The 25,037-nt window shown below is 42.9% G+C and overlaps 4 protein-coding genes across 6 annotated transcripts in view; 1 reads left to right on the forward strand and 3 right to left on the reverse strand.

Annotated features, from left to right (window-relative positions):
* The window catches only part of LOC129767826 (exosome component 10), a 38,232-nt gene extending 25,655 nt beyond the window's left edge, over window positions 1-12,577 (reverse strand). The window contains exon 1 of the mRNA XM_055769173.1: window positions 12,117-12,577. The gene's annotated coding sequence lies outside the window, so the exon portion shown is untranslated. The remainder of the gene's footprint in view (window positions 1-12,116) is intronic.
* LOC129761071 (uncharacterized) lies at window positions 2,721-6,242 on the reverse strand. Its single transcript, XM_055758773.1, has one exon. The coding sequence runs from the start codon at window positions 6,240-6,242 to the stop codon at window positions 2,721-2,723; it is 3,522 nt and encodes a 1,173-aa protein (XP_055614748.1).
* Window positions 12,578-14,705: 2,128 nt separating the features above from the next.
* LOC129761908 (thioredoxin domain-containing protein) lies at window positions 14,706-16,261 on the reverse strand. Its single transcript, XM_055759752.1, has 5 exons — window positions 16,016-16,261; window positions 15,496-15,820; window positions 15,275-15,436; window positions 15,090-15,215; window positions 14,706-15,029 (listed from the first exon to the last, which is right to left on the reverse strand). Exons 1-5 carry the CDS (start codon window positions 16,152-16,154, stop codon window positions 14,816-14,818), a joined length of 966 nt encoding a protein of 321 aa, XP_055615727.1. The 5' UTR covers window positions 16,155-16,261; the 3' UTR covers window positions 14,706-14,815.
* A 4,181-nt stretch (window positions 16,262-20,442) lies between these two features.
* LOC129776341 (mitochondrial import inner membrane translocase subunit Tim17-A) lies at window positions 20,443-22,095 on the forward strand. Of its 3 annotated transcripts, XR_008743095.1 has the most exons (4): window positions 20,443-20,582; window positions 20,878-21,048; window positions 21,105-21,701; window positions 21,766-22,095. XR_008743095.1 is itself a non-coding variant. In XM_055781929.1 (3 exons), the coding sequence occupies exons 2-3, from the start codon at window positions 20,905-20,907 to the stop codon at window positions 21,504-21,506; spliced, it is 546 nt and encodes a 181-aa protein (XP_055637904.1). In that variant the 5' UTR covers window positions 20,443-20,582; window positions 20,878-20,904; the 3' UTR covers window positions 21,507-22,095. The 3 variants fall into 3 exon arrangements, 2 of the variants coding, with proteins under 2 accessions (XP_055637904.1, XP_055637913.1); XM_055781929.1 differs by having other exon boundaries at window positions 21,105-22,095; XM_055781938.1 differs by having other exon boundaries at window positions 20,486-20,626; window positions 21,105-22,095.
* The last annotated feature ends 2,942 nt before the right edge of the window (window positions 22,096-25,037 follow it).

The raw sequence follows: 25,037 nt of genomic DNA on the forward strand, positions 1-25,037 counted from the left end.
ACGAAAAGGTCTTGGGTATGTGGTGGTCAACGAGCTCAGATACTTTCACATACAAAATGTTTACACAACGCAATGAGAAAATTCTTCTGGAAGGAAAGCGTCCAACGAAGCGTGAATTGCTGCGGACCATGATGTCAATTTATGATCCCCTGGGAATGATTGCACATTACCTAATGTTCGTGAAAGTACTCCTTCAGGACGTGTGGAGATCAGGCGTGTCCTGGGACGAGTGTATAGCGGATCGAGAATGGGAAAAGTGGCAAACTTGGCTGCGCTTCCTCCCGAACCTGGAATCGTTGCAGATCCCACGCTGCTATCGGCTGTCTCTCTCAATTGGTCTTTGCACCAACATCCAACTCCACACTTTCGTAGATGCCAGTGAAGAAGGCTACGCTGCAGTGTGCTACTTCCGGTTCGAGGAACGCGGTCAAGTGGAATGTGCTCTAATTGGAGCAAAAAGTCGAGTCGCTCCTCTTAAATTTACCTCCATTCCGCGTCTCGAGCTCCAGGCAGCTGTTGTTGGTTCCCGATTGGCGAGCAATATCCAACAAGGTCACACGTATAATATCAACAAACCCTATTTTTGGACGGATGCTCGCGATGTCCTATGCTGGCTCAAGTCCGACCATCGACGATACAGTCCGTTTGTGGCCTTCCGCGTTAGTGAGCTGCTAGAGTCAACTGAATTTTCCGAATGACGGTGGGTTCCCACTCGTTTGAATGTGGCAGATGAAGCCACGAAGTGGAAGCGAGTGCCAAATTTGGACTTCGACAGCCGGTGGTTTAAAGCACCAGATTTTCTGTGGCAATCTGAAGACCGATGGCCAGAATTTCCATCGTTGGGACCCACAAATGAAGAACTTCGTCCGAAGCTGCTTCATCACACAGAAAAAAAGCAATGCATTGTGACGCTGAATGATTACACTCAATGGAAAACGCTTTTACAGGCTACTGCTCGTGCGCTACGATCTTCCAAAGGCACAGTAGCAGTACGTAGTTCGGAGAGCGATCCGCTAACACGTGATGATCTACGTGAAGCAGCAAACTATCTCTATCGGGAAGCGCAGGAAGACATCTATCGCAGGAACGGAGGCTACTCACATACTCTAAACCAGATAATGCTAAAAAAGTTCTCCCTAAGAAAAGTCCACTGTTCAAGCTAGAACCATTTGTCGACGATGAAGGTGTATTACGGCTTCGAGGTCGCCTGAGCGCGTGCAACCTCATTGATGAAACCCAGAAACATCCCATCATTCTACCACGGCAGCATCTGGTTACTCATCTGGTGGTTAAACAGGTACATGAGGATTTCCACCACCAATGCCATCAAACCGTGCTCAATGAAATTAGAAGCAAGTTTTACGTCCCTCGTCTACGCGTAGTCTACGGAAAAGTGCGACGAAACTGTCAGGAATGCCAGATACTTCTCGCCAAGCCGGATCTACCAGCGATGGCCGACTTACCGAGAGCTCGTTTAGCAGCGTTCATCAGGCCATTTTCATTCATGGGCCTTGACTATTTCGGACCCATGCAAGTCACTGTCGGACGCCGTGTGGAAAAGCGTTGGGGTGTTTTAGCCACTTGCCTCACAACCCGTGCAGTGCACATTGAGTTAGCACATACTCTGACGACGGCTTCTTGCATTATGATTTTGCGGAACATCATGTCTCGACGCGGAGTCCCAATCGAAATAATTAGTGACCGTGGGACAAATCTGGTCGGCACGAGCAAAGAGCTAAAGAAAGCATTGGAACAGGTGGACGAAAATCGCCTAATGTCCGAATTCACAACCGAAGAAACGAAATGGTCGTTTAATCCCCCAGCTTCCCCCCATATGGGAGGGAGTTGGGAAAGATTGATTCAGTCCGTAAAGAAGATCCTGATTCAAATCCTTCCAACATCGCATCACCCAACAGATGAAGTTCTCCGAAACACCCTGGTCGAGATCGAAAATATCATAAACTCTCGTCCGCTGACGTACGTTGCCGTCGACAATGAAAGTTCCCCTGCCTTAACGCCCAATGACATCCTAGTAGGTTCATCAAACGGATTAAAACCATTGGTAACCTACGACGACAGTGGATCGGCCCTTCGAGCAGCGTGGAAATCATCACAAGTGTTAGCCAATATCTTCTGGAAGAGATGGTTAGCTGAGTATCTCCCCGAAATTACGCGACGGTCAAAGTGGTTCAAACCAGCACGCCCAATTCAGGTAGGCGATGAAGTAATCATCGTTGATTCGAACTTTCCAAGGAATTGCTGGCCAAGAGGTCGCGTGATCGGCACGAAACCTTCCAATGACGGTCAGGTAAGGTCCGCTACGGTACAAACCAATTCCGGAGTGTACGAACGACCAGCGGTTAGATTAGCTGTGTTGGACGTCAGCACAGAGAAGAGTGAACCGGATAAGGATCCGGCCACCGGGGGGGCTGTTGCGTACATCCCTGATGAGAAGCAACGCGCTGACGTTTGAACTGCGAGAGCTTTGAAATCCACCTTGTTCAGGTTCTTGAAAAGCGACGTTATCTCTACTCACTTGATAAACTCTGTATATATATATATATATATATATATATATATATATATATATATATATATATATATATATATATATATATATATAGTACAAAGTTAGATTAGATTACAGAGTTTATCAAGTGAGTAGAGATAACGTCGCTTTTCAAGAACCTGAACAAGGTGGATTTCAAAGCTCTCGCAGTTCAAACGTCAGCGCGTTGCTTCTCATCAGGGATGTACGCAACAGCCCCCCCGGTGGCCGGATCCTTATCCGGTTCACTCTTCTCTGTGCTGACGTCCAACACAGCTAATCTAACCGCTGGTCGTTCGTACACTCCGGAATTGGTTTGTACCGTAGCGGACCTTACCTGACCGTCATTGGAAGGTTTCGTGCCGATCACGCGACCTCTTGGCCAGCAATTCCTTGGAAAGTTCGAATCAACGATGATTACTTCATCGCCTACCTGAATTGGGCGTGCTGGTTTGAACCACTTTGACCGTCGCGTAATTTCGGGGAGATACTCAGCTAACCATCTCTTCCAGAAGATATTGGCTAACACTTGTGATGATTTCCACGCTGCTCGAAGGGCCGATCCACTGTCGTCGTAGGTTACCAATGGTTTTAATCCGTTTGATGAACCTACTAGGATGTCATTGGGCGTTAAGGCAGGGGAACTTTCATTGTCGACGGCAACGTACGTCAGCGGACGAGAGTTTATGATATTTTCGATCTCGACCAGGGTGTTTCGGAGAACTTCATCTGTTGGGTGATGCGATGTTGGAAGGATTTGAATCAGGATCTTCTTTACGGACTGAATCAATCTTTCCCAACTCCCTCCCATATGGGGGGAAGCTGGGGGATTAAACGACCATTTCGTTTCTTCGGTTGTGAATTCGGACATTAGGCGATTTTCGTCCACCTGTTCCAATGCTTTCTTTAGCTCTTTGCTCGTGCCGACCAGATTTGTCCCACGGTCACTAATTATTTCGATTGGGACTCCGCGTCGAGACATGATGTTCCGCAAAATCATAATGCAAGAAGCCGTCGTCAGAGTATGTGCTAACTCAATGTGCACTGCACGGGTTGTGAGGCAAGTGGCTAAAACACCCCAACGCTTTTCCACACGGCGTCCGACAGTGACTTGCATGGGTCCGAAATAGTCAAGGCCCATGAATGAAAATGGCCTGATGAACGCTGCTAAACGAGCTCTCGGTAAGTCGGCCATCGCTGGTAGATCCGGCTTGGCGAGAAGTATCTGGCATTCCTGACAGTTTCGTCGCACTTTTCCGTAGACTACGCGTAGACGAGGGACGTAAAACTTGCTTCTAATTTCATTGAGCACGGTTTGATGGCATTGGTGGTGGAAATCCTCATGTACCTGTTTAACCACCAGATGAGTAACCAGATGCTGCCGTGGTAGAATGATGGGATGTTTCTGGGTTTCATCAATGAGGTTGCACGCGCTCAGGCGACCTCGAAGCCGTAATACACCTTCATCGTCGACAAATGGTTCTAGCTTGAACAGTGGACTTTTCTTAGGGAGAACTTTTTTAGCATTATCTGGTTTAGAGTATGTGAGTAGCCTCCGTTCTTCCGGATAGATGTCTTCCTGCGCTTCCCGATAGAGATAGTTTGCTGCTTCACGTAGATCATCACGTGTTAGCGGATCGCTCTCCGAACTACGTACTGCTACTGTGCCTTTGGAAGATCGTAGCGCACGAGCAGTAGCCTGTAAAAGCGTTTTCCATTGAGTGTAATCATTCAGCGTCACAATGCATTGCTTTTTTTCTGTGTGATGAAGCAGCTTCGGACGAAGTTCTTCATTTGTGGGTCCCAACGATGGAAATTCTGGCCATCGGTCTTCAGATTGCCACAGAAAATCTGGTGCTTTAAACCACCGGCTGTCGAAGTCCAAATTTGGCACTCGCTTCCACTTCGTGGCTTCATCTGCCACATTCAAACGAGTGGGAACCCACCGCCATTCGGAAAATTCAGTTGACTCTAGCAGCTCACTAACGCGGAAGGCCACAAACGGACTGTATCGTCGATGGTCGGACTTGAGCCAGCATAGGACATCGCGAGCATCCGTCCAAAAATAGGGTTTGTTGATATTATACGTGTGACCTTGTTGGATATTGCTCGCCAATCGGGAACCAACAACAGCTGCCTGGAGCTCGAGACGCGGAATGGAGGTGAATTTAAGAGGAGCGACTCGACTTTTTGCTCCAATTAGAGCACATTCCACTTGACCGCGTTCCTCGAACCGGAAGTAGCACACTGCAGCGTAGCCTTCTTCACTGGCATCTACGGAAGTGTGGAGTTGGATGTTGGTGCAAAGACCAATTGAGAGAGACAGCCGATAGCAGCGTGGGATCTGCAACGATTCCAGGTTCGGGAGGAAGCGCAGCCAAGTTTGCCACTTTTCCCATTCTCGATCCGCTATACACTCGTCCCAGGACACGCCTGATCTCCACACGTCCTGAAGGAGTACTTTCACGAACATTAGGTAATGTGCAATCATTCCCAGGGGATCATAAATTGACATCATGGTCCGCAGCAATTCACGCTTCGTTGGACGCTTTCCTTCCAGAAGAATTTTCTCATTGCGTTGTGTAAACATTTTGTATGTGAAAGTATCTGAGCTCGTTGACCACCACATACCCAAGACCTTTTCGTTGGCCATCTCAGAGGCGATATCCATGGATTTCTCCGAAACTTGCTCTTCGCCCATGGCTTTGAGTACTTTGCGGGAGTTAGAAACCCAGTTTCGCATTTCGAAACCCGCATGAGAGTGAATTTGTTTCACTTGTTGGGCCAGTTCGATTGCGTCATCTTCCGTCTCTACGCTGGTAAGCATGTCATCCACGTAGTGGGCTTTCTGGATAACATCAACTGCTGCTGGGAACTGCGATCGAAACCTCTCGGCCTTCTCGTTCATAACGAACTGAGCACAGCTTGGAGAACATGTGGCTCCGAACGACATCCCGGCTAGAACGTAAACATCAGGCTCATCTTGCGCATCCTCGGTGCGCCAGAGAAAGCGTAGACAATGTTGATCGTCTTCAATCATCTGCACCTGGTGGAACATCTCTCGGATGTCCCCACCAATGGCCACCAGGTGCTCGCGAAACTTATACAATACTGATGGGAGCTCGGTCAACTGATCGGGACCTTTAAGAAGAAACGCATTCAGCGATACACCGTTTACCTCTGCTGCCGCGTCCCAAACTATCCGCAACTTGCCGGGCTTGTTCGGGTTGAACACCGGAAAGACCGGTAAATACCAAATCCGATCGCGTGGCTGCTCCAGTTCTTCAAGGGTCAACTTTCGAGCGTATCCCTTTTCCACATAGTCGTTCATCTTATGACGGAGCGCCTTAGCTAGCTCTGGCTCCCGTGCCATCCTCCGCTCTAAGCAAAGAAGTCGTTTCATCGCCATGCTCTTACTGTTCGGCATCCTCACGTCGTCATACTTCCATGGCATGCCCGTCCGGTAGCGGTCTTCTTCTAGCGTGGTTAACGAACGCATCATGTTTAAAGCACGCTCGTCGTCACTGCTGATTATTGGTTTTTCGGACTTGATGATCCCCAAACTATCCAAAGAAAAGAACTCCTTTACAGATTTGTGCAAGTCTTCATCAGTTTTAGAGGAGCCACAATTTATGTGGTAGCTGTAATGTACTGAAACCGGATAACGACCACTAGAACACGTTCCGAATACCATCCAGCCCAAGCGTGTCTTCGCTGCGATGGGTTCCGCTTCTTCTCCCTCTTTGCTTTCGAGTACGTGACCAACACGCCAGTTGTTGATCCCAATGAGAATTCTTGGTCGTACGTTTTGGTAAGCTTTGGAGAGCTTTGAAATCCACCTTGTTCAGGTTCTTGAAAAGCGACGTTATCTCTACTCACTTGATAAACTCTGTAATCTAATCTAACTTTGTACTATATATATATATAATATATATATATATATATATATATATATATATATATATATATATATATATATATATATATATATATATATATATATATATATATATATGTTGGAATTATATAAGCTGTGCTTCATCTAATTATCCATATCTGTGCTACAATGTAATTGAACCCAACTCTGTTATAGTTTGGAATTAATGTGTAACATTTGACGTTTCTCTGCTGTACTGTACTTTATCATTTTTCTTTTTTTCTCTCAATAAAACCTGTAACGACACGGACGTACATTATCTTTACTGCGCGTTTTCATTATATTAACAGGTTATGTGCCCTGACGCGGAAATTTTTTCGTCGTGTGAAAAGTGATTATTCGGTACGCGGGTGATAAAATGATTGGAGGCGAATGCGAAAACGATGCTGGAACCTCGGTTCGAGGAAATATAGCACCAGCTGGAGGAGCTGGCACGGTAGTTCACAACATTTCGAGTCTTCCGGGAATCGAGCGACTCACTGGTCGAAGTAACTGGCCCACATGGAAGTTTGCGGTGCAAACATATTTGGAGCTGGAGGATCTATGGAGCGCTGTCAAGCCGGAGAAAAATGAGGACGGAACCGACAAAATAGTTAACGCCACATCCGATCGCCGAGCGAGAGCAAAAATCATTTTGCTGCTCGACCCCGTAAATTACGTGCACGTCAAAGAAGCAAAATCTGCCAAGGAAGTTTGGGCGAAACTGGAAAGTGCTTTCGACGACACAGGATTGACAAGAAGAGTTGGATTGCTGCACAAGTTGATAAAAACTGAGCTGTCCGCTTGTTCGTCGATGGACGACTACGTCAACCGGATTGTTACGACCGCACACCAGCTGAATGGAATAAATTTCCGATTTCCGACGAATGGATAGGAACATTGCTACTGGCCGGTCTCCCCGATGAATATCGTCCGATGATTATGGCTCTTGAGAATTCGGGTACGCCGATTACAGGTGACGCAATAAAGACAAAGCTGCTGCAAGAGGTAAAATTTCCAGCGGAGGACGCTGCATTGCTGGCAAACCAACGGACGGGAACAGTGAGAAGCAGCGGAGTTGGAAACTTTAAACCGAAGAACGAAGCGAAGAATAATCCCCCGAAAGGACCAAAGTGCCGGAAGTGTCACAAATTTGGACACATTGCTCGAGAATGCAGAAGCGTAAAAAAAGATGCTTTCTGTGCGGTATTATCAACTTTTTCGTCAAAGAAGGTATCTGATTGGTTCATTGATTCTGGTGCAAGCGTGCACATGACGAACAACCCGGAATTTCTGGAAAATTTGCAGCCATCGAGCGGATCTGTTATTGCTGCTAACGGAAGCGGGATGAAGGTAACGGCAACTGGTTCGGCCAGCTTAAAGCCGACATGTCAGGAGAATTGCATTCCTGTTCATGATGTTCAACTAATCCCGGAGCTTTCTGTAAATCTACTTTCCGTAAATCAAATAGTTAAAAAAGGATATACTGTTGTGTTCACTGATGCTGGATGTAAGATTTCGAACAGCGACGGTAGAATTATTGCCACAGGTAGTCACGAGAATGAGTTGTTTTCACTCAAACAGCGGCCGGCGGATGTGAAGAATGCTTTGGCTTGCTCGATAGCAACCAGCGCGAAGGTTTGGCATCAGCGGCTGGGACATTTGAACTTCAAAAGTGTCAAGAAGTTAGCCAACGGATTGGTGGATGGAATCGCAATCAACAACACAAATACGATAAACTGCAAGGTGTGTGCAATGGGAAAACATTGTCGGCATCCCTTTAGCAAAGAAGGTTCACGTGCAATGGAAATACTCGATGTGGTGCACACAGACGTTTGCGGCCCCATGGAAGTGAAATCACTTGGCGGAAGCAGGTATTATATTGTATTCGTAGATGACAAATCTCGGAAGATGTGGACGTATTTCCTCAAAACGAAATCGGAAGCCGAAGTATTGAGAACCTTCCAAGAGTTCCATGTGATGGTCGAACGACAATCCGGACGGAAAATAAAGGTGGTTCGTAGCGATAACGGGAAGGAGTACGTAAATAAAGGATTCGAAAAATATTTAAAAATACACGGTATTCAACACCAGAAAACTACCGTATACACCCCGGAGGAAAACGGCATGGCAGAGCGTGCAAACCGTTCCATTGTTGAACGTGCTCGTTGCTTACTGTTCGAAGCAGGGCTGGCAAAGACGTTTTGGGCTGAAGCCGTACACACATCCGTTTATTTGCTTAACCGGTCCCCTACGCAAGGTCACGACTTTACTCCCGAACAAGTCTGGTCCGGAAAGAAACCGAATGTGTCCCACCTTAGGATCTTCGGCACCAAGGCGATGGTGCAAGTGCCCAAACAAAGGCGACAGAAGTGGGATCCCAAGTCCCGCGAATGCATTTTCGTGGGATACGACGGCAACACGAAAGGATATCGGCTCTATGATCCGCAGTCGTGTAAAATTTCCATCAGTCGCGAAGTGTGTTTCATCGACGAAGGTATATCAAGTTCACCAGTTGAGAAGCAGCATCCAGTTTTGATCCCGCTAGACGTCGAGTTCATCGCTTCACCGATAACTTTGGTCGAGAAGAGCGAAGACAACGACGACGAGGAAGAGTCCTTCACGGATTGCAACAGTGAAGACGAGGGAGATTTCAACGGTTACGACGTGACTCCTGTGCTCTCACCGCGCAAAACTTCAAATCCACCTCAGTCACAGGTGTTGAGGCGTAGCGGTCGGGAGCACAAAATTCTAGGCAAGTATAATGACTATCAAATAACGAATAAAGGTCTGCCGCATTCTAAAATTTTACAGAAAGCTGGTACGAACGAGAGCGAATTGGTTGCACCAGCCCAGCTCACATCCCAGGAGCAGTTCAGTGGGATCGCAACCGCGATCGATATGGATCCAATGACTAGTGGTGATCCGGTTACACATCAAGAGGCGCTATTGCGGGATGACGCGACACTCTGGAAACGAGCAATGCTTGAGGAGTATGATGCGCTGATGGCAAACGACACGTGGATACTAACTGAGCTGCCTGAAGGAAGAAGACCGATCAAATGTAAATGGGTCTTTAAGACCAAGCACGACGCAAACGGCAACGTGAACAGACACAAGGCCCGCCTAGTCGTAAAAGGCTTCTCGCAGCGAGAGGGGGTGGACTATAACGAGACCTACTCACCCGTGGTCCGTCATAGCTCCCTGCGATACCTTTTCGCCTTGTCAGCCAGGCATGGATTCTCCATTGACCAAATGGATGCAACAACGGCTTTCCTCCAAGGAGAGTTGCCAGAAGAAATTTACATGGACCAGCCGCCGTGTTTTCAAAGGTCCGACCAGCCAAGACTGGTTTGCCGTTTGAATAAAGCTCTCTATGGCCTTAAACAATCGAGCCGCGTTTGGAACGCTAAACTCGATGCGGCGCTGCGTAGGTTCAGACTGACATCTTCGAATTTCGACCCATGTTTATATTATCGTATCGAATGCAATAGGATGATATTTGTTGCGATATACGTAGACGACGTGATCATCTTTTCCAATGATGATATGTGGACCAGCGACATCAAGAAGAAGCTGCACAACACGTTCCAGATGAAAGACTTAGGACCAGATAGCTCGTGCCTAGGAATGCGAATTACTCGGAAGAAGGATGCTGTAGCTCTAGATCAAGAAGCTTACATAGAATCGGTGCTTTCCCGATTCAACATGGGACAAGCGAAGGCAGTGTCGACCCCGATGAACTCCAGCATGAAGCTGACTAAGGAGACGGCTCCACAGACCGCGGATGAGATTGCAAAAATGAAAGCTATCCCATACCAGGAAGCTGTAGGCAGTTTGATGTATCTGGCGCAGTGCACCAGACCCGATATTCTTTTTGCAGTCAACCAATTAAGTCGCTTTAACGCGAATCCAGGAACCAAGCATTGGGAAGCGGTAAAACACCTGTTTCGATATATACGCGGTACGTCGAAACTTCAGCTGCGATACACCAAGGGAGGTAATACCGATTTGATCGGTTACTCTGACGCTAACTGGGCTTCGGATCTGGACGATCGTAAGTCAACCAGCGGATATATTTTTATGCTGCAAGGTGCTGCAGTGTCTTGGTGTTGTAAGCGGCAACCCACCGTAGCTCTATCTACATGCGAGGCCGAGTACATGGCTCTATCCGCCACCGTACAGGAAGCTATGTGGTGGCGTGGTTTGATGAAACAACTAGGTCTGGATCAAACCATCGAACTGTGCTGTGACAATCAGAGTACCATCTGTATTGCCAAAAACAGAGGCTATACGCCAAGGACGAAGCATATAGACATACGTCATCACTTTGTATGCGATGCCCTCGATCAGAACATCGTAAGGCTGAGTTATGTAAGCACCGATAAACAGATTGCGGATGGTCTGACCAAGACCCTTGAACGGATCAAGTTAGAACGAAACCGAGCTGCAATGGGAGTGGACGCATCAGCTTAAGCGGGGGTGTTGGAATTATATAAGCTGTGCTTCATCTAATTATCCATATCTGTGCTACAATGTAATTGAACCCAACTCTGTTATAGTTTGGAATTAATGTGTAACATTTGACGTTTCTCTGCTGTACTATACTTTATCATTTTTCTTTTTTTCTCTCAATAAAACCTGTAACGACACGGACGTACATTATCTTTACTGCGCGTTTTCATTATATTAACAATATATATATATATATATATATATATATATATATATATATATATATATATATATATATATATATATATATATATATATATATATATATATATATATATATATATATATATATATATATATATATACATGCGGATTTGGAAAATAAATGTGGGGTGAAGCAACTTACACCGCCACGTATATTACAAACCGGTGCCCAACATCAGCAGTGGATGGAAACAAAACTCCGTTCGAGGAGGTTTGGAATGGTCGTAAGCCCGATGTATCGAAGCTGCGGATTTTCGGAAGCACAGCGTATCTCCACATTCCGAAAGAGCGAAGAGCAAAATTGGATCCGAAATGTAAAAAGTTGTATCACGTAGGATACACTGTGAACGGGTACCGGCTTTGGGATGCCGAGAACAGAAAACTTGTGGTTGGAACGACATAGTGTTTGATGAGAACTCTCTATTCCATAACATTAAATCGGAAATGAAGGGAAATATTCCGAAAGTTGTCGAACTAGTATGTGATGATGAAATGAACCGTAACACAGTGAATCCAGTGGCGGCGGTTGGTTCGGACGATGATTCGGATACAGATCTGGAGATTCAACAATCAGAAGAAAGATGAAGAAGCGATCGAGTACGGCGACAGCCGGCGTGGTTTGATTGTTATGAGTTGGCTGAAACTGCGCTATGTGCCGAGAACTTTGTTGAAGATATTCCAAGTTTCGTGGAAGAGCTTCGCAAGTGGAGTGATTGGCCGGGATGGCAAAAAGCTATTGCAGATGAGATGGCATCACTCACCAAGAATAAGACTTGGACTCTGACTTCGTTACCTCCAGGTAAGAACTTAATCGATAGTAAATGGATCTTCAAGATCAAGCATAATGATGCAGATGGAATCGATCGGTATAAAGTGCGATTAGCTGCAAGAGGTTTTTTTCAATGTAAAGGATTTGACTATGAAAATACTTACTCTCCAGTGGCTGGATTGACAACATTACGGGTTTTACTGGCTATTGCAAATCAGGAGCGAATGCATCTTCATCAACTTGATGTAAAAACTGCTTTCTTGAACGGGCACTTGGATCAAGAAATATATATGCGCTTACCGAAGGAATTCGATTCTGGTGACCTAGTAGCGAGGTTACAGAAATCATTGTATGGACTTAAACAGGCTTCACGAGCCTGGAATTCTCGATTCCATGAATTCGTTTCGACGCTTGGATTTCGGCGCAGTGAAATCGACAATTGTTTTTACATTGCAATAATCGCTGGAGAGTTGTTGTTCCTAATTATTTATGTGGATGACATATTAATCGCTTGTCACTCACTAAACTGTCAACATATTGTTTCATTCATAATTTAGGCTTTCTTCAGAATATTGCCTTTTCTTGGGCATTTTAGAAGTGTTCACCTCAACACAATCAACACAGAAAAACCATACTTCTGCTATGCGCAAAGCACACCATAAACAAACATAAACAAACTGCAGCGCGCCAAGCGGTTGCCATAGAAATCATGTGGACAAAACAACATTATTGAATTGGACAACTCATGATCAGAATTGAGTTCATCAAAATGCGTTAATTTAATGGTTTAGCTATGTAAATCCGATACAAATGGTGAGCAAGCATGATGTTTACAATATTTATAAGTGTTGTAATCCATAAAAGGTCTGAATACGTGCCAAATAATCATCTGGTGATCGATTAAAAGTTAGCTCGAATGAGGGGCGCATTGACACAAATAGAAGGTGTATTTTATAATCCTTTAAAACATGTGATTTCGTAAAAATATACTATCAAACTACTATAAATCATGTAAAAGGCAATTTCATTTATATGTTTCGAAACATTCGAAGGCCTTATTTGACACAGGAGCGCTGAATTAGAGCATTCAAAAAAGTGGGCAAACCATGATCATATTTTCGACTGAACAAACCAAGATCATTTACCCTAATCAACAAATTGAAGGAAAAGTTGAAGGCTGAATTCGAAATGACTGATATGAACGAAGTGCGTACATTTCTGGGATTGACAATCGTACGACGACAGGATGAAGACATCATGGAGATCAGTCAGAAGTGGTATCTGGAGAAACTTTTAGAGCGATTTAGTATGACTGATTGCATACCAAAACAGACTCCATTGGAAGCTAATCTGAAACTGGGTAAATGTACTGATCCGACTAAGCACACTACCAAGCCTTACCGTGAGCTTATCGGCTGTTTTATTTACGTAGCAGTTACTTCACGTCCTGACATATGTGCAGCTGTTAATTACTATAGCGCTTTTCAAAGTTGTGCTAGCGACGAGCATTGGAACCATGCAAAGCGCATACTGCGGTATATAAAAGGTGGTTCCCGGAATAAATCGCCACAGAAAACGACTGCAACAGAAACCACCGCTTATAAAATGTGTAGTAGGCTATAAATATTGTGGCGCGGTATTGTATTTCAAAACAAGAATTAACCGGGCAAACGTATCGCCCCAGGCAAACGTAACGCCCCGGGCAGACGTATACCGTCCGACGCTCGCTAGAGCTCGGTCGGACATTGCTAAAGGATCGTATCCTATGTTTCAAACTAACCGGGCAATCAGTGGATCCCAGGTTTGCGTGCGAGACACCGCCGCTTCCGACGGCGGGTCGGCGGTGGACTCGGATTGCGTCATCTTGGCGGCATGGGCCGCCTCGATTCCTTATCCTCGCCAAATGGGGACTTCGTCCCCATTACATTGTCCTCAGAATAAATTTCGAAAAACGAGAACAAGAGAATAAATTTATAATAGAAATGTGAGGCACATGATGTTTTTCCCGCGCCAAATATTTCTAGCCTACTACACTTTTTCTAAGCGGTTGTTTCTGTTGCAGTTGTTTACTGTGGCGATTTATTCCGGTCACCATAAAAGGTACCCTCGATTTAAAACTAGTCTTCAAACGTTGCAAAAGCAGTGCAATGGTAGAAGGATATGCAGATTCTGATTGGACTGGAGACATAGGAGACCGGAAATCCCATTCTGGATACGTGTTTAAAGTCTACAACTCGACCATATCATGGACAGCACAAAAGCAGAAGACGGTAGCCATTTCGTCGGCTGAAGCGGAATTTATTTCATATATATATATATATATATATATATATATATATATATATATATATATATATATATATATAAATACGCTGAAAGGAAATATTAAGGGATCGCGGTAATTATTTTATCCAGTTTGGGTACGAAGTCACGAGAAACCCACAAACGAATATTTAATTATCCGTGAATAAATATTAAAATTTCGGAAATCTGTTTCATCTGCATTCCGCATAGACTGGTCCCCCTTTGGGATTCAGAATCCCGGGGGCAGGTGAATATTCTGGCTAGGTTCGCTTAGTTAAGAAGTGAAATAAGTCTGCAAAAAAAAAAAGAAACATTTAACGGTAGATTAAAAACTCGCTGCATTGTATATTGTTATCGATGGTCAGCATTCAAGCGATTTTAGATGTTCGACTGAGCCTGCCAGTTGGCAATGATAATAGAATTTGCAGGGTGAAAAACGCTCCAAAAAATCCTATACTCCAAAACAATATTTATTCATTCAAATAACACGTTACACATGTGTTCGTTTTGCGATGGTATCACAAATATTCAGCCTTTGAAACTATTCACTAAGCTAATTCTATTTAGCTTTCTTTGAGCGTGTCTTCTTGCTTGTGGAAACAGCTTTGATCTGTGTGATGATTGCAAGAGCAATAGCTGCAGTGAATCCCACAACTACAAAAACAATCAGGCTTAGAAGAGAGTAATACACCGTTGGGTGATCCTCGTATAGGGTGTCGACAAGTTCCAAACCGTATTTAAGATAGTAAACGGTGTGTCCAACCAACTGATCGCTGCGAAGCGAAAGTAAAAGTTGAATTATTTAATTTACTTAACAAATCATTGTCACTTACAAAGGAGTTGGTGGTACTGGAACCTTCTCTGGAGTGGTATTCTTGTACCAGTCCTGGGCAAAAGTTACAAAAGATTTGATATCATATTTCCCAATATCATATCGATAAAATTTTCCCTGACGCAGACTAAAAATACGAACACATGAAAACGAAGATAGAAAACGAACATATTAATGTTTACTTACAAAATGAAAGATGGCACTTCTTTTACGTTGAATCGTTCCGATGTTGAACTGCCTTTACCATCTTTTGCGATTCTTGCCACGTTCATGCGTGTCTTAAGAGCAGCAGCGACTGCTTCCCAAACTGCGGTTAGCCGTTGACAATCGACACAATTAGCAGTGTAACTAAATGTAAATGCGTTATATAGAATATAGAATAAAGATAGCTGCAGTTAGTTACTCACAACATGATGAACCAATCTCCGGTTGTGGCTCCTGTAGAGGCTTGAGTGAGGTGTTCAAAATTGTCATCAGATAATTCCTTTACATTAGGGTCCTTATTTTGTAGCAATTTTCCAATTAATGCATCTTCGGTAATTGGACCGTCGTAAAGCAGAGGAACACCGTGGCGAAAAAACACCACGGCAGGTTCTTTCGTTGGACTGTAAAGGCGTACCATTTGACTATTAGTAGCTATAACGATTTCTGCCTCCAGATTGTCTTTAATCTCTTCTTTTAGATTACCTAAGACATGTTCTAGTTTCTTGCATTCACCGCAATTATTTTTTGCTGTTGATGAAAGGCAAAAAAATAATATTTATTCACTCCAATTTTATTCAGAACAATCGTTGTTGGGTTTGTGTCGAATATTATTAGAACCGGTATGTTTTGTTTATAAATTATGAATTTAATAATATTAACTGATTTTAAGTTTGCATTTGAAACCGAACACCTTTGGAATTTCACCAACATGTTTGTACTTACAAAACAGTACCACGAAATTACTGTGGCTATGAAAAAGTTTCACAAGAGCGTCATCGTTTACTGTTTTGATATCCGTGGCTGTTTTCGCATTGAAACCGGCGAAAAGGACGAACAAAATTATTGCAAATGTGCACTTCATTGTGCATGGACGGAATCCTCGATGAGCACAGTGGACTCTGTGGCTGATGTGGCTAAACCACCCGACTGAAAACTATCCGGCTTGTTCAAAACAACACAAAAGTAGCAACCGGTGGATCGGAACCAAAGTAAATAGAATACCAGGTATGTTACATCGCGTATGTCAAAGGAGAAAAAGAAGCAAATTTTCAAATATTCTCAGTTTGATCGACGTCGTAAAGTTTTTCCAATATTGTGTCTTATTACTTGTTCAAATATTTACAAACAGGAAGTGGGTTATATCTGCGGTATAACCGCAAGGATGACGTAGGACTATCGTTGATTTAGCGATCATTTATTTTAGTTGCATCTGAATCCATTCTGAATGAATGAATAAATGAATATTTGGGGGACTTTGAAAACGAGAACGTTAGGCGGCGGTGACACTGGATGCAGAAAATTGGTCGTACGAATTGTATGCAATAGTGAAAGTAAACAACCACATTGAGTTGTATAGGTGTGGTTACATTGCTTCTCCCTTGCTTCGTTCGAATTCGTACGATCAAATTTTCGTGCGTCTTCCTATCCATAGTAACCTTAGCCTTACGTTGGAGGCACAAGGTTTATGCATCCAATATTGGATACGAAAATATTCTACTGATGGGGAAGAAAAATCTTCAGAAGGTTTTCTATTAATTGCACTTGATTGAAAAATCACAAAACGAAATGCATTTGATCGCAGTATTATAAGCATAGAAAACATTTAAATAAACTCTTTCCCTTGAAGGTAATTGTTACGCGCGTTCTAAAAGTCTCCTCGTGTGAAGGTTCGAGTTAGCGAGACTTTCGTAACCGACGAAACTAAAAATACCGACGCGGACCAACTGTTCTTTGGCGGACTATTTTTGCGCTTAGAATAAGCTATTACTCGGCCGTTCCCGCTTCCTCCTAGTTGCCTTGCTATTCAGCAGGCCTATGACACTGGAAGGGAGAAAAGAGTTTTCGCTTGAGCTAAGTGCGCTGGTGAATCCAATAGAGACTCTTGGCCTGATTCGTTTTCTAGCTAGTTTCCTCACTATGTTGAAGGACTATGCACCTTGAAATGGAACCAAAAGATTCTCTACTGGATTACCAGAAGGCTTTCGGACCTCACGAACAGAGGTTAATAGAACAGTCCCGGTTGAACTGTAGAATAGAACTAACTTTATTTTACAAATTTTGAGGTTTATATACAGAGGTTCTTAATCTAAGTTAAACTAAGAAAGGGAGAAAATATCTATCTGTCATATTCAAACAACCGAAACTGCATCGTTATCGGCCTAGGGTAAAGAATATTTTCCCCGTCTGCTTACATTTCTATCCTTTGCTGATAATGCTTGCTTATGCGGTTAATGCGTGAGACAACATAAACAAGTGACTCATGTTTATTTTTTTTTTATCCAAAATATATATTTTATTAAGGCTCATATGACGTCAGCCTAACGGGGCCGGGAGTTCAATATTTTGACAATGTTTGCTTAGACTATGTTAGTAATATGTAACCGACTCATGTTTATGTTTCGATTCCTTTTTTATCTTTTCCTTCAGGGTCATAACATTCTATGCCTAAATAAACAAGGCGAAGGAGAGAAATGACATTTGATTCTATTCAGATACAAATTTAATATTACAGCTGTTATTTTCCTATGTTTTTGGTTCTGTCATGTGGGGTGATTGAACTCCTTTTATCACGGCGGTAACAGTAATTTTCAATTCCAAGGGGACCTGGCAGATTATTTTGCAGCAACGATGACATATTTTCAGATTCTTCTCGATGCTTGATAACCACCAAACGAAAAGAGTTACGCGCGTGTATGTGTGTCAGTCACAACGCTTCGATGCCTCAAGCGGAACCAATTTTCGATGCTGGTACTCTCTTGGTCGCCTTCTCTTCTCCTCTCGATGGATCGGTTCTTCTGCCCCAGCAAACATTAAATCGTATAATTTTGCACGTGCCAAGTCTTACAAGAAATCCGAATAAATCATGATCGCATATAATATCAATCAAAGTATGTATGGTGTATATTTGAAATCGCATTAAATGTAAAAACTCGATTTTAAATACCATTATCAAATTAAGTCGCAATTCGGTATAATAAACATCAATTTTATGATGCACATTGTCGTAAAATATATTTAATCCGCATCATATGCGTATATTACGCTGATGCAATTTGTGTGTCGTATAAGCGTATAATTTAAATCGATTCAGTACTGTAGAGAATCGTGTTGCATGCCGACGAAAATCATGAAACAGTGAATCATATTAGATCCTAATAAAGAACATATTACATCATATTGAAATGTCAATGAAATGCAGATGCACTCGAAAGTTTTAACCTCTGTTGAATTAAATTTCAGATAGCTGCGCAAGATAGCTGGTGGATGATAATCCAGACGACCGGAGTTCGAACCCACATCGGAGCAGTTTTCACCAAACATCAATCTGTGCCATTTCAAACATTCATATTCCACTCCCAACACAAGTCAATCAAACAATTATTATTTCTACAAACATAAATACTCATATATAAAAATGGCGATTCGTGAGGCTATAATAAACATTTCACGAAAATATTTTGCGCCATTTGTTTTTTTTTCTATGTCTGTAATAAATCGTATATGAGTATGGCAAAAGTCGCTATTATAGCCGGTCAAAGTTGCATATTCATCCAAACAAATTCGGGAAGCATTTGCCATGTATGTATATGGCCTCCACTTTTGCATGCATATGCCAGTTAGGCGCATTATATGCCAACCAAATTTTAGGGCATATGATGTTATATATACGCTTGTTATGCGATTTAATGTTTGCTGGGTTATTGATATACGACAAAAAATTACCGTTCTGCTGCTGAACCGGTCCCTGTCCATACACTGGACCCCTGGGTACAAACCATCGCTATATTCTTGTTTTTTCACAACATATCTCATTCGAAGCGGAGCGGTGTAATGCAACACAATATTGAGGAAACATAAACATTGGTTAAACAAGGTTGGCCGAATCAATTTTGAACCAAGGAATTAAAGTTCTAATTTTAGAAGTGAAAATGTGTGTTGTGTTTATTTGAAAAATAGCAATTTATGGAGATGACTTTCAATGGAAGTGATACGCAATGCATTGGTCAGGTTTTGGATTTTCGCAATTTTCAGTTCGCCCGTTCGAATTGATTGAAAAGAATAATGTGAAATGTTGTTGATTTCAGTCACCTTACTGCTGCGGATGGCCACCGTTGTGGTTAATGTGATTTGGATTGATGATTGTCTGGCGTTTGCATGGGCAATGTGAAGTGCATACCGCTGTGTTTGCTGCGCATAAACGTTTTTTTGTTTACGCTGGTGACACCATTGTTGTGATTTTATGACTGCTGCATTTTATTGTTTCCATTGCTGTATTACGGGACTTGAGGGTTTTTGCAGTTGCTGCTGGGATTGACGTTTCAGCGATTCTGGGAGCGTTCATTGCATTATTGATATTTTCGGATTTAGACATTGCGAATTAGTTTCAATGATGATGATGATGTTGGATTAAAGAGGCTTTAAACTTTTCAGTTCATTCGCCTCTAAGTAATTAGTTTCGAATGGCTCATTGTTGCTTTCATACTCTATTTTATACGAAAGGGTTTCCAACGCTGAAATATCCCGATAATAATGTTTATAAACAAAAATAGTCGCTGTCATTTTTCATCCTCTCTCGCATCTTCCATACCTATCATCATACTGTAAGGCTAGGCGCAAATTGAGAAACGTATAGCGCTCGTAAGCGAACACGAGACTACCAACACGACTCATACGTGCCGCAAATGTAGCGTGGGAGAGCGCATAATGAGTCGCAGTTTAGTGTGAATAACGTGCCACTCGCATACAATATCTGATTCACACAGAGTTGCGCGATATATTTATTTACTAACACAACCACTTGACCTGTACAACCATACAGTATCAGACTCACGGCGCTATATGATTGTTCATCAACACAACCACCACAACCGGCACGACCAGCACGAGAAACTGTGATTCAGCCACAGCATCACGCGAATCGTGTCTCACGAGCGCTCCACCATCTCACGTCATCTGTCCAATTTGCGCCGTTCTATCTGTTTTCATTAGCCACAAAAACAGGCGCTAGATCGCGCCAAGATGCTCGCGCTATACGCGTCTCAATTTGCGCCTGGCCTAAAAAATGAACCACCTGTCAATCCCACCTTCTTGTGTAGATGTCGACACTGTATTTTCGATATTAAAGATTTTCCTGAAAATTATTTTACAGACATTTCTGCACTTACAGACATTTTTCACAGGCCTTTGAAAAAAAGGACAAATGTCATCTCGGTTCGCGATTATCACGTAAATTTGATGAAGTTTTAGAAGAGCAGGAAAGTTGATGTAATAAACGTGGTTGTGATTATAGGTGATTATCTCTCTTGAATATTGTAACAACTAACATATATCAAGGTAAAAGCCGACAAATAATAAGATCGAGTGCATTTGAGATATATTACAACGAATCGTATTATATTATTACTTTACGTAAAATATTATACTAATTGCATGTGTTACAATGGATGCAAAATACTTATTTATAAATTGATTTGCGCAAAAAAAAATACATTCGGTTACGTAATTACATGGCACGAACTTCCAACGTTTTGTTTGTTTACATCTGTAAAGGGACGATGAAATAGTAAAAGATTCCAATATTATAGAAACATACTGCGATATAAATAGAAGCGATGGAGGAATATGCAAGAGAACCCTGCCCGTATAGAATCGTCGACGATTGCGGTGGTGCTTTTGCAATGGGTTGCATAGGCGGTGGTGTGTTCCAAGCGATAAAAGGATTCCGAAACGCACCGTCTGGATTTAGTAGAAGATTGGTACGTTAGTGCTATGTTGTGAATTAGCATATCAATTGTTTTTTTTCTCTTCGTAGGTTGGTAGTTTAACAGCAATCAAAACCCGCTCACCGATTATCGCAGGAAACTTCGCAGTCTGGGGTGGCATGTTCAGCACAATCGATTGCACATTGGTTCATTTTCGCAAGAAAGAAGATCCTTGGAATTCTATAATCAGCGGAGCAGCGACTGGTGGAATCCTAGCGGCACGTAACGGTGTTGGGGCAATGGCTGGCAGTGCGATAATTGGTGGTGTTTTGTTGGCGCTCATTGAAGGTGTTGGCATTATGTTCACACGGCTTTCAGCCGAACAATTCCGTTCACAACCAATCGCGGAAGACCCATCAGCTCTTGGTGATCCGGGACAAAATGCGACACCCTCCAGTTCGTCATCTTCGATGCCATTTGGATTCGGTCAGTCAGGACAAAATTACCAATAAGAAGACTTTATGTTTATAGGTTCTTGTTACAATGTATGGTTCATGATACAGCCAAAATCGATTGACTGTTGTAAATTAAATGGGTGCACGAGTTTAGTTTAGTTACTGATTCCTCATCGAAGGCGAATGTGATTGTATGCCCGTGAGATCAATCAGCTTACCGATAAAGAGTCACTCTTCTTGATTTTGCCGGCGGTTAGTTGCTAATAGTTTCATGTGATCCATCTTTGATTGACATTCTTTTTTTTTACATTCACAGGGAAAGAAATCGATTAAAAATGATGTTTAATTTCTTTCTATATCTTTGTACGTCTGGAACGAATACAAAATTTGGCATAATTTAAAGTAATTCTCTAATCGATGTATAGTCAGTAGACGTGAAAAAAATACATGGAATAGAAGTAATCCTGGAGACGTTCTAAAGGCAATGCAATGTAAGATATGCAGTCGCTAACATGTATCTGAGAAAATATATTTCTTTTTGATTTATTCGATATAAGAAAAACTGTTAAAGACACAAATAGGAAATCTTTCTTTTCAACAAATTTGAATAAAATCTAAACTTGAATCGGATAGAAAATATCCATAAGACTGCTTTTATGAAATGTTGATAAATATATAACGATTCTTAGATCTTAACCCTCTACAGCCCAAGCCCGCCTTTAGACGGGCTTCGCGATTCTCTTTTCAAATTATTCAGACATTATTTTCAATGTTCACCCCCACTAGAACGTCTTTAGAATATTTTCATCTATCACACATACACATTGTTTTTATGCTGGCAGCTTTCTGCTAGGAGTATTTTATGTTGAAACTCGGAAATTCGAGATAAAAGTGGAGTAGGTTTTTTTAGATAAATAAAAAACTTGGGCGGTAGAGGGTTAAGGCGCGTCCACATTATGCCGAATGATGCCGATCGGCCTGTACCAGGCGGCATATTCGGTTCGTTATGTAATGTGGACGCCCCATCGGGTGCACGAAGCCGAAGTCCCATCGGATGCACGAAGCACAATGTCGTCAACGCTAATTTACTTCGTTTTGTTTTGGTCAAGGAAAGTGAAGTGGAAGGTAAAACGTAATGTCAGAATTGCCGTTCGGACGTATCCCGTAAGTTTGAACTTATTTACATAGATGGTATCCAAACAACACTAAACATTGACTACAGTTTCGCCGGCACGGTTGATTGTCGTTAAGAACCAGCACAAAAAACGAAGCTGCAAATTATGCGCCAGTGGCGGTACCACGATCAAAGCACTCCCTGAATCACATTAGCCGAGCCAGCTGGCGGAAGCATATGCATAAAGGTTACTAGGTTACTATTTTCAACGACAACTGTTTATTTATTATACAGCTTCAAATACCTTCGACGAAATCAAATGTAACCATACCAACGTAAGTAATAACATAAACAAATCCAAACTTTTCGTCTTGCCATTCCTCATACGTCTTTTCTAAATAGTGTAAATTACGAGCCACCTGTTAACTCCACCATCTTGGTTTTGGTTCGATTTTCTCGAACCGGACCCACTTATTTCGGGTTGGATTCGGTTTGATTCGAGTCGGTTTTCGGCACGTCCGCAAGCCCGGGCGGTACGTCCACATTTAGTCGGCTTTACCGGGCGGCCAAGACCGACGCGTGGACGCGTCTTTACATTCCAACATAAGATATCCGGCATACTTGGTTGTATAAAACCTCTTTATTACAAGTCTTTTTCGTCCCTGCTCCATCTGCCATCGATATAAACTCATAGCGAATTTGTTTTGACGTAGGACTACGTCTTTCATTTCTGTACCGGGTGTAAGTTCAAAGCTTCGAAAATGAGTTCAAATAGCATAAAAATAGCTTTGAAAACAGACGATTGAAATCACACAAATTGGTATATATGCTGGCGCCCGCTTGAAAATCCATTTAGTTGTGACTGGAAAGTGACGGGAAGACGGTCTCGCTCGCTCGCTTAAACACTATGCTCTTCTCTCCCAATTTCATTTCTTTTCTGCAGCCAGAGCGAACGAAGCATTCAGCGAGGTATGGATGATAATTTGATACCGATGGGTTCCATTGACTATGGTTTTTATAGTGAATGTTTTTTTTAAAGCAACCAGTCGTCGTTCCCAATTGTTGGGAAGGGTGTTTTATTTTTGCTGTGTAATTTCGATGAGGAATCCATTCCTTCTTTATGCGTTAATAATTCTGCTCCGGATCAACGAAATGGTATGATAATCATTTTATACAAAAAAAAAAAAAATGAAATGTTCGAGAGGTATATGATTGCTACTTATTGACTCAATAGTTTGAAAACAGGTTATTGAAATCACACAAATCCGTATATAAACTGGCGCCCGCTTAGGAATTCTTTTAAATGTTATTGCGATGTGAGATGCGGATTCACGCTCACACGCAATTGCATTATGCTTTTCTCTTCCTATTCAATTTCGTTTCTGCCGGCGGACTGAACGCATTGTTTAGTGAAAACAGAGGTTCTATTATCGACTCACGAACGCCGATGATTCCAATTCAGTCTGGACAGGATTCGTTCCTTTTATATCGTCAAACCTGACTATCGAGCCTTTGACTTTTGTGAGAAACTGTCCACCCTCTACGAACCACTTTTCGGTCCAAAAGGTGCGGAAAGAGACCCACAACTTCACGTCGTCAAGCGGCACATCCCGATTGAAAAACGGTCCGGTATGACCGATTCCGGCAAACCGGTCGACCGCTTCATTCCCTGCGATGCCGTTGTGTCCGGGGACCCATATGAGCACAGTTTCGGGCAATATGTACTTACTGATGGCCGGTACCCATGGATGTTTAGACCTGGTCGCACCGATGGCATCAATGGTGCTTGCTGAATCGGAGACGACCAACAACGGCTTGGAAGATGAATGTTGTAGTTGCCTCGAAGATGCCGGCCACTTCGGCTGAGAAGACCTGGCAGATGTCCGCGAGAAATCAGACTATTATTCCTGTCGTTTACCCCAAATCCATTTCCTGATGGTCCGTTTGAGCCGTCCGAATATCTGATTTCGTGGAGACGGTTGTGCTGTGCCGATATCCTCATTCCCACATTAGACCATATGTTTTCCTATAAAACACCGATCCATCCTTTCTCCCATTTCCATGTCATAAACCACCCAATGTGACATACTGTGACATATTTTTCTGCTATGATGGCCTTGAAGTATTTTATCAAGCCGTTCGAGCTCGCCCCGGCTCGGAAGTTGTTCCTAATATCTTTCTCGACGAGAACAGTTCTTAGCCTCCAGTCGTTCGCACCAAACCAGGATTGTTTTGCTATCGGTGGGAGGTTGGAATGCGCCACCCGCTGCAGGAAAGTGTTGCCAAGGGCGGTCAGGTGGGTCTCCCCTCCACCGCTGGTTTTCGACAAGAAACTGGCAGTCCTGACTACGATCGTCGAGTCTATGATTAGATCGAAAGGAGGCAGACAAAGGCAGCTGGTATTTATGGCAGGAGACCGGAGAGAGTCTGTAGTGCTTTGTTGTACATAGATCAGTGCCAGAGTTTTTGGGCGC

This window comes from Toxorhynchites rutilus, chromosome 1, assembly GCF_029784135.1.
Source record: "Toxorhynchites rutilus septentrionalis strain SRP chromosome 1, ASM2978413v1, whole genome shotgun sequence".
Classification (NCBI taxonomy): Eukaryota; Metazoa; Arthropoda; class Insecta; order Diptera; family Culicidae; genus Toxorhynchites; species Toxorhynchites rutilus.